This window comes from Psammomys obesus, unplaced genomic scaffold (genome assembly GCF_907164565.1).
Source record: "Psammomys obesus unplaced genomic scaffold, mPsaObe1.curated_primary_1811, whole genome shotgun sequence".
Classification (NCBI taxonomy): Eukaryota; Metazoa; Chordata; class Mammalia; order Rodentia; family Muridae; genus Psammomys; species Psammomys obesus.
The window spans coordinates 1,284,377-1,298,466 of NW_026596073.1; the positions used below are offsets into that span (position 1 = coordinate 1,284,377).

The 14,090-nt window shown below is 40.6% G+C and overlaps 1 protein-coding gene and 1 long non-coding RNA gene across 5 annotated transcripts in view; one reads left to right on the top strand and one right to left on the bottom strand.

The window, feature by feature from the left end:
- The window catches only part of LOC129690302 (uncharacterized), a 136,829-nt gene that overhangs the window by 86,033 nt on the left and 36,706 nt on the right, over positions 1-14,090 (bottom strand). The gene's annotated exons all lie outside the window — the stretch shown is intronic.
- Lin7a (lin-7 homolog A, crumbs cell polarity complex component) overlaps positions 6,599-14,090 on the top strand; it is a 172,755-nt gene continuing 165,263 nt past the window's right edge. For 2 of the 4 annotated variants that reach the window (XR_008722280.1, XR_008722281.1), the window contains exon 1: positions 6,600-6,730. Coding sequence is in view for 2 of the 4 variants with exons in the window: in XM_055625889.1 (XP_055481864.1) it covers positions 6,649-6,730 (82 nt within the window). In the remaining 2 variants the exon portion in view is untranslated. Of the gene's footprint in view, positions 6,731-14,090 lie in introns of all 4 variants that reach the window. The other 2 variants (XM_055625889.1, XM_055625888.1) reach the window with 2 other exon arrangements.

The window sequence follows — 14,090 nt, forward strand, 5'->3', positions numbered from 1 at the left end:
GGTAAATGTGTTCTTGGACTAGCCTGATGACTTGAGTCCCAATTCCCAGCACCTACGTGGCAGAAGGAGAAATGACTTCCTGCAAGTTGTTCTGAGCTCCACCACGACCCATGCATCCTGGCACTTAAGCATTTCACCTCCTCCTACACATAAAACACCGCACACATAGGTGAATAAATGTAGTGAAAATTGAATGAAGCTGAAGTTCAAAACAAGGCCTCAGGGTATTCAGGGTTCATGTCCCTCATCAAGGTGGTGGTTTACTTTCACCACCTTTGGAAAAAACCTCTTTTTCAAAAGAGAAAATACAGTGGACTCATCAGTGAGTCCAGTTTCTCCTGAAAGAAAACAAATGACTTCCAAAACTGTTCACAATATAGATCTTCCCTTTTGTTTCTGTATACATTTAAAACATACAAATTTATGGCATTATTTCTTCTTGGGAATGCACCATATTTTAATTGTTTCTAAATCCTTTCCAACTGTTTTGGAAGCCCCTCAACAAATAACATAAATATTTCTTATTTCCAACTCCATGCCAAGTCCAGTGTCTTGATAGTATGGAAGTGTTGTTCAAAACTCAGGTCTACCAAGTACAATGTGACTCTTTGGTGGGTTGTCTTGGTCACTTGCTGTGAAACAACACCATGACCAAGGCAACTCTTATAAAAGAAAATACATAATTTAGCATTTGCTTACAGTTTGAGAGGCTAGTCCATCACGTTATCATCATGGTAGCGAGCCTGGTGGCAGGCAGGCGTGGTGCTGTAGCAGTAGCAGAGAGAGAGCTTTACATGCTAACCTGCAGGCAGGCAGGTACAGAGAGAAGCACTGGGCCTGGCATCGCTTTTGAAACCTCTAAACCCTCCCCCGGTGACACACTTGCTCCAACAAGGACAAACCTACTCCAACAACAACAACAAACAAACAAACAAACAAAAAACAACACACCTACCCCAACAAGGACAGGCCTCCTAATCATACCAAACATTTCACAAACTGAGGACTAAGCATGCAAATATATGAGCCTACGGGGGCCAGTCTCATTCAAACAACCACCTGGGTCCTGTCATTAGGGCACAAAAATTGCCTTTGGGAGAGGGGAAGACTTTCCCTATTTAGTATTTGCTGTCATCGTGGCTGGTATAAAAATATCAATGAGGCATGCCTGGAAACATTTCTCACATAAAATGCACAACAACGGGTCTTACAGAACCAATGTTTATAATTACGTCTACCTAAGTTTGTCTGGTGTGTTTGGTGGCTTACATTCTACTTTTCTCCCTTCATCAAAACAAAAGCCAAAGATCAGTGTTTGATATACAGCAGGTAGTTAATATTCATTGACTACATGTTAATCTTTGACTCAGGGCTGTATGTGGTTACAGCTTGGTAGATCAGTGGTAGGGCATGTGGCTTTTACCAGTGTAGCTCTTTACCAATGATCAGGATCTGGCACAAGTACAATCTTTTACCCAGAATAAACTAAAAATTTTAAGGTCAGAGTGATTTTTAGAAATGTTAAATATTGTGAGAACCAAAAAAAAAAAGAGAGAAATATGGAGAAATCATGAAAAAGATAGACTGTATGTATTTTTTCTTCATTTTGTGCTTTTATTGTATCTCTTTTATTTCCTATGCTGTCCTAAGAGACATAAGTATGAACTTAGAAAAGTACAAGGTTGGGGTATACAATAAAATAATTTAAAAGCTTTGATTTTAAATTCCCTTATTAAAAGACCACTTATAGCTTAACCTGTGAATTCAAAATGATGTCCAGTTTTAAATGAACCTTTCACATTTTGCCAATTACAAAATAAAGATGATAAACAAAAATAATTTCAAATAATTTCTACTATATGAACTAAATAGAAATAAAGAAAACATTCACAAATTAGGAAGAATTTATAGCTATGAATCATGTTATTCCCACACAGAAGCAGAATAAAATATCATATTTATGTTTTACATGATAATGATGTGAGGAAATACAGTAAGGTCCTACAACTGAAGAATAATTATTCCTAATTCAGCTTTTCTCCCGTTAAGACTTTTTTATTAGCTTGAGGTAAATTAAAAATAATGAGAATTGACTTTTAATATTTTCATTTCGCCTCTAATATTCTGATATCCAACTCTGAATTAGTAACTCTTCATTCTGCTGTTAGCAAGTTTTATTGTAGATGCTACCAAGCAATTTCCCCCATTAATGTTCATTATTATTTGTGGTTTGTTTTGTAATTGGCATGGAATGAAGGATTCATTACATTTCTGTTAATTATGTTGTTTTCAACTATTTGACACTCACTGGCTTGTTATTTTCTAGTAGTCTACAACAAACACTTGATTTTAGCCAAATATATCTATCCACCCCCCTGGGTTGGCTCACCTATTCTCTAGGATGCTGTATTTTGTACCTCTTACTCCTTACTGAACCTGAAACTATTCTAGAATTATTTTAATTGCCAACTTTCGTTTTCTACATAGTACTTAGTCCCTAATCTATTCTGTGGTACACTTCATTGTCTCAAGTGCCTAGAACAGTGCCTGGCATAAAGCAAGTATACAAAGAATCCATCGAGGCAGCAGACAAGTGCTAACCAAAACAAAACCAGTAGAAAATAAATATGGTTAGATACTCTTCTAATGATGAATTTAAAACATTTGCATGCTGAAGTATAGGTTGATGCTTCATCTTAAACTAATGCTATTTTGACAAAGCTGTGTGAGTTAGAAAAGCTATCATGACACCTTGAATTAGTCAAAAATAACTTCTAACACTCGGGCTGACAGAGCTTCAGTCTAGAAGGTGCCCTTTTTCTCAGATGAAACTGTGCTTATTATACTCCATTTAAAACTTGGCTAAACATATTTTCTTGGTATGTTAATGCTTTTGCAAACCCTTTCTTGATTCTGCCATGTAATTTAAAAAGATTCAATTAAGGGAAGATGTAACTAGCTCTGAATGAAATTTCCAACAAGAACAGATTTTATATTTCAAAGCAGACAGTTGTTTTATTATTAGCTGTATTGGTTTATATTGGAAACAGTGTATTTGTCTCCATACATTCATACCTCTGACTGTATCTCAAGCAAGAGTGTCTAGAGGTGGGGTAGCAGGAGAGAATAAGAATGACGTTTATAAATGAATAAAGTGTAATTAATAAAAGTTAAATAAAAAAAATTTAAAAAATGACGTTTACACCTGTGATTCTGAAACAAATGCCTGAAACACTAAATATTCAATAATGTAAAGTGTTAGCTTTTCTTCTTTGAAAACATAGAGGCTCCTGTGTGCAGGTGCTAATGTTATGAAACCTAGGCCTGAATTTTTTTTTTAATCTCCAAGATGGAATTAAACTATGTACTTTTCTGAGCTGCAAAGACTGAGAAAATATTGAACACAGTGCCAACCCTTGAACAGACAAGGTGCTTAATAAGTTGTTTATAAAATTTAATTGCGTCTATTGAAAATTTCAGTTACCAGTGAATTAATCTAGTAAAACATCTTCTAAGGAAATAACATGACTGGGTACCCAACAGCTATAACTGAAGTGTAACTGTATATATTTCAAGAACTCTAATAGAATCCCCCCTCCAAAAAACAAACAAATAAACAAAGAAACAAACAGCATATCAATAGGTCCAGCACACTGACATTGATGAAACACAAAGTCTGGAACTCCAGTGACGAGACAGTTGTGCCTGAGACCTGAGCATATATACCCAAACACAAAAAGAAATCCAGGACATTTTCCTATGTCTTCCCATGTCTCAGAAAGACAATGACAAATGCTAGTTCACAGATACATTTAATGAAATTAATTGTTTATCCATATTGACTTATTAATCATTTCTATGTGTTTCAACATTAGCTAGAGATACTGAATTTACTAACACTAGAAATAATAACTGCCAGATACCTGATGAATGATGCTTCCTCTTTTAGTTCTTAAAAATAAAAGAGACAAGTAAGAAAAAAAATTCTCAAATAAGTAGAAAATTTAATTGGTAGAGTAAATTTCCAATTAAGGCACTCAAGACATAAGTTTAAAAACATGTTATCAAATGTTGGTTCCGAGGAACCATTGAGGAAAAAATTAAATATCCTATCATCGTAAACCTCACAATCTGAGGTTAGGCTGAAATGGACACAATTAAGGCTTTTAGATGAATCAAGTTGCTGATGCACACATTTCTAATAACAAATTTTATTTAAACAACTGCATTAATGGCCAAAGGATTGGTATTTTTCCATCCTTAGTTACTGAGCAAGCTTTGATATTCTGTGCAAAACTTTGAAACATGTTCTATTATCAAGACACACAACTGAATTTCTTCTTCCTGTTACTTCCTGTAGGGCATTGTGTATACTGATGATAGCTTAAAGTTCCTGGTTCCTTCTCTGCCTACTAAAACATTTCTTTCTGTGTCACTTAGGGAACTTCCTGCACAGAATTCTGTGCTTTGTTCACCGTCACATAACCAGAACTAAGTAGAAAGAAAGAGGGTTAATCTTGGCAGCCTTTGTAGGACCAGTCCCTAGCATAGTCTTTAAACTAATAAATGCCTAATGATGTACTAATAAATACTTGGTAGCTTATACTAATAAATTTATATAGTCTAGTATTCACAAAATATACCCATCGTTTTATTTTATATTTATATTTATTTTATATTTAACTGTGTGACTGTGTTGGTCTGTTCGTGAGAGTGTAGGTGCCTGAGAGGGCCATAGGTGCCTGAGACTCCTGGACCTGGAGTTAGAGGGATGGAGCTGTGTGCACTGGCAACTGAACTCGAGTCCTCTTCAAGAGCAGTCTGTGCTCTTACCCCCGCAGTGCCAGCGCTGCAACACCACAAAGTGTACCCATTGCTATTATCCTTATTTTTCTTAAGTTTAATCATATAATTTCCCTTTTTCATACCTCTAATCCTCCCCTTGTTCCTCTCTGCCTCTCTTGTTCACATCCTCTCTCTCTTTTTCTCTTATTCATTGTCTCTGTTTCTCTGATTGTTTTTTACACATAAAAACACACACACACACACACACACACACACACACACACACATATACATATATATCCCTAAATATATAAATGTATCTTACTCGGTACATATGATGTTATTTGTATGTTTATGATTTTGACATGTATTCTTTTCTAGAGGTCCATCAAAAGCTCAAAATATCAATGATCTTGCAAAATAGGATCCATTTCCTTCTATTACCTCATCACTATGCAACTAAATGAAGCTGTTCCCTTGCTTGGCAGATGAGGATACTGGGCATCTACAAAGGACTATGAGTTTGTGAGACAATATGAGTGACAAAGAGCTGAATTTCATAATCAAGCTTCTTCCTAAAACACTTAAAGAATACTGGACAACTACTTTCAGCATGTCTCTAAGGATCTGTTGAATGGATAGATGGCCAATCATCTTTGACCTTTGCAGTCACTGCTGAAAGTCTGCTGCTTTCCCCCTCTTTGTGAAATGAGAAGAACATGGCACTGATCATATGCAAATACTTTGCAGCTGCCCAGTGTCTGCCTCTGAGAGTCTCTTGGTAGTCACAATGATGGTGTAGAGAAGGGCGTCCTCCTCATCCCAGTACTGTGCGCACTCATCTCCATGATACCTAGAGGAAGTTTCTCCATGCTCTTTCATGGTTTCATAAAGAAAGGAGGCTTGATGAAGATGTAGTGAAAGTTGGGATAAAGGGCTCGCAGTCAGTATCTGAAGGCTCCAGCGACTGAAACCTGATCAAGCCCTTTCATATTATCTCCTCTAATTCAAAGGCTTCAGAGAAAAGGATGAATCTCCAGGTTAATATGTAGTAAATTGTATGCATCATTCATGGCTCAACTCTTGCCACATATGTTAATTAATCAATAAATAACACCACTGAATGCATGATTCTAGATTAACGTGAAAGATACCAAGATAAATATTTTTTTGATAGAACTCATTTTTTTTTTTAAATTTCAAAACATTTTAAGGAAGTTTGCTTGTAAAGGCAAGTTATTTCCTAGGCAATTACAGCCTGCTCCTAAATGAACGCTTGGAACCCTGGCCCTCTGTCAGTTAGCTTGTACTATTACAAGTGGACATTCTAAAATAGCCTCCACAAAAATTAACAGTAACTACAAAGATAAAGTAACATCTCCCATAGCTGGCGGTGTTTCCTCTCTAAAGGGCTGTGGAATTAATAGGTTGAAATTTCTCTTAATCTGAAAAAAAGACTCTGTGCCCACCTCTCTACTCCTGTCTCTGCTGTCTCCGTGTCCTCTTCCTCTGTGTACAAGTGCATTCTGACCATTATGCTTCGGTGGAAAGTTGAAAGACAGCTAACAAGCTACACCCAGCCAGTGCTCCTGATGGGTGGGCGAGCAAAGTTCTAGGGCTGAGCGTTCCTTTCTCAGCGCCTGGCCACGCAGGCGCTCGCGGATACCTGCCTGCTTGGCGGCGCATCTGAAGATTCGCAGCGGCGGAACAGTTGAGTCTCTCCATCTGGCTACCAACCCACCCAAGCTTTCTTCTCCTCCATCACCACCTTCCTGCCTCCCCCCTCCTCCCCCTCCTTTCTGTCTTCCCTCTCCACCCCCGCCCCCAATCTCCTCCTCTTTTTCTCACTACAAGCGGTTGCTGATGCTGAAGCCGAGCGTCACTTCGGCTCCCACGGCAGACATGGCGACATTGACAGTGGTCCAGCCGCTTACTCTGGACAGAGGTAAGGGAGCGGCGGGTCCGTCAGGCCACCGAGTCGGTCCGCACCGCTTCGCCCTCCGCCCTGCCCAGTCCCACTGGGACGGCAGGGATGCGCTCAGGCAGGGGTAGCTGGGCGAGGAGGATCATCAGCCCAGGAGGCTTTCGCGCCCGGAGCAGGACACTTTCTTCCCCTCTCCTCGTCTGCTCCCTGCCGCCCCTCCTCGCTGCGCTAGCCGGGGCGTGGATGTCTTGCCAAGGCTCCGATGTTCCAGCGCCTAGTCCCAGTCTCTCTCCGGGTCGCCTCCGGGCCCCGGCTTTGTTGGAGAGGATGCGCGGGGACCGCTGAGCGCCGGTGACTGGAGGTTGGAGAGCGGCAGAGAGAGCTCTCCCAGCCAGAGCGGCGAAGGGACTGGTGGGGAAAACCAGCTGCCAACTGCCGGCTCGGGGACCCGGAGGAAGGAAGTTTGTCCCCGCGCCGGAGACGGGGATTCTGTGCAGCTGCGGTGACTGGGAGGTCGCCCCGGGGCGGCAGGGCGCTTGGCAGGGTAGCTGGGCACACGACTGCGGAGCTGCCAAGCCAGGGCGCTGCCCGCGGGCGAAAGGGCAGAGCAGTGCCCTGGCAGCAGTGGCGGGCTCCGGGGCGCCGCATCCTGGGGCCGAACTGGCTTGGCTTCGGCTTCCCGTCCCGAGCTGTAGCTCCGGTCGCGCGGGGCTCCCTCCGCTTGCGGTTCCAGGGCGGTAGCAACTCCTGTGTCCGGCTCCAGCCAACCTTGCTCTTCACTAGCCAAGTGCACCTCGATGCCTGAGCTGCAGGCACGGGGACAAAGCGCAGGCTGGGTAACTGTTTAACTTCTAGCCTGTGACCTGTGCGTCCTGCTCTGGCTGAATAGGAAACAGCGTTTGCTCAAACCCTCCCAAGCCTGGTTACAGGTTTCTCCTCTAGGACCTGGGCCTGCCTAGTGCACCCGAGTGGTACCTGCATGTAAATGGGAATTTCCTTTCCGCCTTCCCACGTCCAGTTACTAGGGCGCCAGAGTCCCTGCTCTGCAGAGAGAGGGCACCTCTAGCTCCAGTCCGCAGCGGCGGGGCTTAGGACCCGGGGCAGCCATTTGAAAATGCTGTGCTCAGAAGAAAATGATTTAGTCCTTGTCCCTCTAAAATTTCTCTTTCTGGAGGATTAAACTAGCAGGCCCAGCAAGGCAAAAAGAGCAATCGTACTGAGAACACAGTGGCAAAAGCTGGTAAACTCTGTTTGAGGTTCTTCATTTGGAGAGATCTCTGGTGACTTTAACTCAATTTGTTGATGCCAGAACGGATATTATGCGGTGCCCATGGCAACCTTACTTGGGGTAAGAGTTGAAAAGTAATTGATTTTTGTGTTGGGAAATGCTCGTTTACAAGCTTGCAAGTGAGTAACAGTGAAAGTGCTCAGAAATCCGCCGTATAATCTATGATTTTAGCCCCAATATCATCTGTACTAACCAGGATAAATCCATTGCTGGTAAAAGCCAAGCAGATGGCGAGCCATTAAAAACGATGGGTTTCCCAAGTATCTCTGTTTTAATGTGATGAGCTCTTTTAGTGTCCCATTACTAAATTACTGTCCTTAAACATCCCAAGTTTAGCTAGGCTGAACACCCCAAGTTCTCACTATGTTAGCAACAAACACTCCAGGAGGACCACATACCAAACCGAGTTTATACCCCACTACTGCTATTTACTAACACAGATACTCCGCTTTGGGGAGTTTATCTTAGCCCTTAGGTACCCCAGTCAGTAGCCCAGAGGCGGTATTAAACAGACCAACCTATAAAGCATAAAGCGTGTTCTTGTTTATGCTCAGAAGGTAACTGTCCGTCTGTGATTAGGTCCTTAAGAGTAACTCTGGAGGCAAAGCTAGGTTATCTATGTGAACAGCTGAGTTAATGAACCACTGGCTTTAACTTCTTGACGTGTGAGAAGACCCTCAAGTAGCTTCCCTCTACTTCATGGTGATAGCACCTTAATATGATCAGTTAAGTAATTTTATTATTAGATTGATGAAATGCAGGATTCTAAACTTAGTCCAGGAAGCAGGCTTATTTGGCTGGGCATTAGGGACTTGGCTTTGCTAAATGCGAGAAGCTTTAGCAGTCTGTAGCTGAGTTATCCTCACTTAGATTTCAGCGTTTGGACGGCTACTGAAGACTTAGGTCACTCCAAGCTCCTGGGGTACAATTTGATACACTAAATGTGGCCTCCCAAAGGCTTGTCTTACCCAACCTGTGGAGCTCTTTGAGGGATGAGAGTATTTCTTACTCTGTCTTTGAACTCCTCATAGTCCCTGACTTGTGGTGGAATCTAAAATTAACGTAGATTCATGTTAGTGAACTGAAGCCTGCAGTAAATCAAGAACGGTTAATTACAAGGATTTCATGTGGAACTGAGACACAATTCATGGAGTAACAGCACTGCAGAGTGAGTGAGGATGGCAGAGAAGAGTGCACAGTGCAGGGGTTATGAACCTTTCCTTTTTATGATCTACTTGGTGCAGTTCCATCAGCCACAGCTGCTTACAATGCTTTGCCTTTTGTTTTTGTGTTTGTTTTTCAAGACAGGGTTCCTCTGTGTAGTCCTGGTTGCATAGTGACTTGCTTTGTAGACCAGGCTGGCCTTGATCACAGAGATCCGCCTGCCTCTGACTCCTGGGCGCTAGGATTAAAGATGTGTGCCACCTGGCCCACAGCAGGATTATAGCGCAACAGGGAAGAAGGAAACATGACTCTTGTCATGGACTACCAAGTGCATCTCAGAAAATCAGGAGAATATTAGGGCTCCTGGTTCTTTGCTCATATTTTCATTTACACAAATATAAAACACAAAATAAGAGAGAATAGCTTTCGTAAGGCTATACTACCTCTAGGTGGGAGATTAGATTCTTTTTTCATGTGCTTTGGAATCCAGAAAGTAGAGTCAATTGGGACAAAATAACATGGGGGAGAGATCAATAACAATATAATAGGAATACGACTAGAAAGAAAAAGGGTAAATATGGAATCTTTAGGGCAAGTTTAGAAGGAAACAGATTAAAGCTACAGGGTTGAAATTAAGATTTACTCATCTCAAATTCAAGTAATGTAACTGAAAGTAAGACTCTTAGAAGTCACACTCATCTTGTTTTTTTTTTTTTTTTTTTTTTTTTTGTCTGGGAAGCAAAACTCTGAGAACTGGGCTGGCCCAGAACAATAAAGACGGTGACTGGGGGCTTTCACATCTCTGTGTATACCCCAAAGCCTTCTCTAGCTGCCATGAGGACAGTGGGCCTGCCAACACTGCAGGTCTCAGGGTGGCTGTAGACACAGTGGATTCCTGTCTACTCTCTCTTGACATTCATCACGTCCTTACTGAAGAAAGTGTATCCTATACACTTACCACAAGTCACACCTACTACAACTCACATCTTGCTGTGGAACCATTGTCTACTGAGAAGCTAGACCAATGACACTTAGAATTTCTGTTATGCGTAAGGGCCTCTAGGTGGAGAGGTTTCTTTGTTTTTGTTTTTGCCACAGGAACAATCCATTCATCCATTCATTCAATATATATTCATCACCTGTTGCATACTATGGCAGCAATTCTCTACCTGTGAGCCACGCCTACTTTGAGGGGCAAATGACCCTTTCATAGGGGCTACATATCAGATATCCTTATGTATCATATATTTACATTATGATTCTTAACAGCAGCACAATTACAATCATGAAGAAACAACAGAAAGAATTTACGGTTGGGGGTCCCCACAGCATGAGGAACTGTATTGAAGAGTGGCAGCATTAGGAAGGTTAAGAACCACTGTACTATGGAAAGAAAGGTTTTCTATTTCTGTGAATCCTAAGCATCTACTAGGGGAGACTAATGGTAGGGGACTCATTTACTAATAAATATTGAATGTCAACTTTATTCCAATCATCCCTTTAAGCACTGTGGTAGTGCCAGTGAACAAAATAGGTAAAATCTAATGGTGTCTGCATGCTAATAAGAGAGATGCAATAAATACACATATACAAATGTGAGGCTGATGAAGTAAACTTAAAACTGAACAGATGACAAGGTACCACTGTTGTGGATGGTTAGTCAAGGAAAGACTACTTGAGATTGTGACAATTGAGAGCAGCACTGATTAAGGGGGAAAACACATTGTCAAATTTGGGGGTAAACAGGCTCAGGATGAAGAGCTACAAGCCACTCAGCACATCACAACAACTGCTGTGAAAAAAGCAAGCAAAACCAAAGTCACAAAAGAGAGATATTTGAAGATGGTGACCAGAGGCCAGATGATGTGACTCATAATAATGTTGTTGGATTGTATGAGAATGTGAAATGCTCTGAAGAAAACAATCGGAGAAGAGATTACGGGGTGAGAGCTACGTGGTTAGTGTAGATCAAAAAGACTCACCGAAAGAGGGAAATATACATGTATTATATATTCCTACGATCCTTAAGAAATGCAGTCATAGGGAAGTAAGTTTATATAACAGCAGTTTCAGATCTCTTTCTTGGTGACCATCTAGGCAATGTACTTGTAGGGGGGGGAAAGTCAAAAAATTAAAACAACCAAAGAAACAATTATACTACAAGGACATATCTTGGGTTAAAAATTTGGTTGTAGAGGCCAAGGAACTCTACAGATCAGCTTTACTGTAAGTTTTATTGTCAGAACAAAATATCATACATGGTAATTTTATTTTTGGAGACACACTAATCGCTGTAATCTCCATGGTGCTCTGCATAAATCTTGAATCCAATGGTTTTAATATGGAATGGGTAGTTTAGGGTTTAGACAGCAGTGTAGATGGCAGAACATGTAATTTACCATTGTGGCAAAGGAAGAATCTCATGAGATGCGCATGAAATTAATCTCTTCCCAGCTTTAAAATGTTCTCTCAGACTGTCTTCCTATTTCCACAGATTGGCTTGCTCAGATTTTAATCTCTAAAACTAGAAACAACCTTTAGCCAAACTCAGGGAAAAAAAGAAGAGTGCAGCCCCTGATAGTCAGTACTGTCACCTCTATAGAAACTAGAAACGCCTCACTGTGTTAAACACTGAGTCCTTCCAGTCACTTCCCAGGTGTACAGCTCTCCTTCAAGTCCAGCTCCAAGGTCAGAAAAGGATAGGAAGAGCAAAAGAAACTTTACATTTTCATCCTTGCTTAACATCTCCTTTTAAATTGAAACCAAATGGCTGAAAAATTATGACCTATAATGTGAGAATATGAAATCTATTGAAGAGAAAAATAGATAATTAAAATTTTCTATGGCGCTGGAGAGATAACTCTGCTGTTAAGAGGAAGTACTGATCTCAGGTCTCAAATTTAGCTCCCTGCACTGATTTCAAGTGCCTCGCAACTACCTATAACACCCGCTCTAGAAGATCCCATGCCTCTGGCTTTATTGTACTCATGTTGACACATCCCCACACAGAAGAAAATATACATGCATAATTGAAAATGAAATAAATATTTTAAATACATTTTTAGGAGTTAATTAAAATTACATAATTTTAAAACCTTTGCTATTTGGCAACATGATCAATAGCTTCCAATCCATATCAGTATATTCAGATGGTAAAATGTTGCTGTGGCCATCATTTAACTTTTCTTGTGATTCAGCTTCAATTTGGATAAGTTGCAAAAATATAAATGGAAATTATTATTTCTTGGCTTCTTTTAATCATAATTTAAATTATTGATTGAACTAGTCTTAAGTGTATTTCCTCATTTAAAAAGATCAAACATTTGTCCTTTAAAGTTTCTGCTGAGAAACCAAGAAGCCATGGATTTCAATATTATGGGCGGGGGTGAAACATGAGAACAAAAACTGAATGTCAATGAGGATCCCATGGTGCAATATTCTTCATAACATTTGTGATACATTAATATTTTCTCTTTTCTTTTCACTTTTCAAGGCATCCAGAGCCTCTATGTGTTTTCTAATTCAAGCTCTGGGCAGCCTATGGCTTTTCTAATCAAGTACATTCACCAGTTATTATAAGATCTGTATTTATCTGGAAATTGCTTTTTCTCACAGTCCAAAGAGGTCCCTCCCTTCTCTTGTACCTCAGTTTTCAGTTTTTGTTTTTATTGGAAGGATTATGACAGGAAAAAAAAAGAAGAAAAATAAGTGTTAAAATTTTAATTACTGTTTCAAAGGTGCGTGCCTGAATATCTTGATAGGAAAGAAAGAAAGAAAGGGAGAGAGAGAGGAAAGGCTAAGGATATGTTATCTCTCACCCTAAGACTTTCACAACAGCAGCAGCAGGATGTGCTTTAGGTTATGAACAGTGAGTGGTTTCTTACTTAAAGAAAATATTTTGTGGAGGCACCAATGGACATTTTACAAACTATTCTTGTTAAATGTCTATTTTGGTGTGGTCCATCCATTCATTACACTACTGTTTTTGTTTTGGCACTTTATTTGTTTATTTATTTATTATTTACAATTTATTCACATTGTATCCCAGTTGTAGTAGCCCCCTCCCTCTCCTCCTCCCAATCCAACCCTACCTCTTCTTTCCCTATCCCTTTTCCCTAGTCCACTGATAGGGAAAGTCCTCCTCCCCTACTGTCTGACCCTATCTTATCAGATCCCATCAGGACTGCCTGGATCCTCTTCCTCTGTGAGCTGGGTGTGTCACCCACCAGGGAAAAGTTATCAAGAAGCAGACAACCAAGTTCATGTCAGAGACTGTCTTTAAGCCTTTTACTAGAGGACCCAAATGGAGACTGAACTGTCTGTGGGTTACATCTGAGCAGGGGTCTATGTCCTTTCTATGCAAGAACTTTGGTTGAAGAATCAGTCTCTGCAGTCCCCCAGGGTTAAGCTATTTTGGCTTTGTTGGTCCCCTTGTATGGCTCCTGTCCCCTCCATGTCCTTCTATAACGCCCTTCTTCAATAAGAATCCTTGTGTTCTGTCCAAAGATTGGCTGTGAATCTCTGCATCTGCTTTGATCCTCTGTTGGGTGGAGTTTTTTAGAGGACATCTATGGAAGTCTCCCATCCTGATTCCTCTCTTCTGCCGCTTGTGGTGTCTATCCTGTTTTCCTTTCTTAATGAAAATTAAACATCTTCCCTAGGGTCCTCCTTGTTGTTTAGCATCTTTAGATCTATAGATTTCAGTATGGTTATCCTATGTTATATGGATAATAGCCATTTATAAGTGAGTATATACCATGCGTGTCTTTCTGCCTCTGAGTTACCTCACTCAGAATGATCTTTTCTAGTTCCATCCATTTGCCTGTAAATTTCATAATTTCCTTGTTTTTAATAGCAGAGTAGTATTCCATTGTGTAAATGTACCACAATTTCTGTATCCATTCCTCCATTGATGGACATCTGGATTGT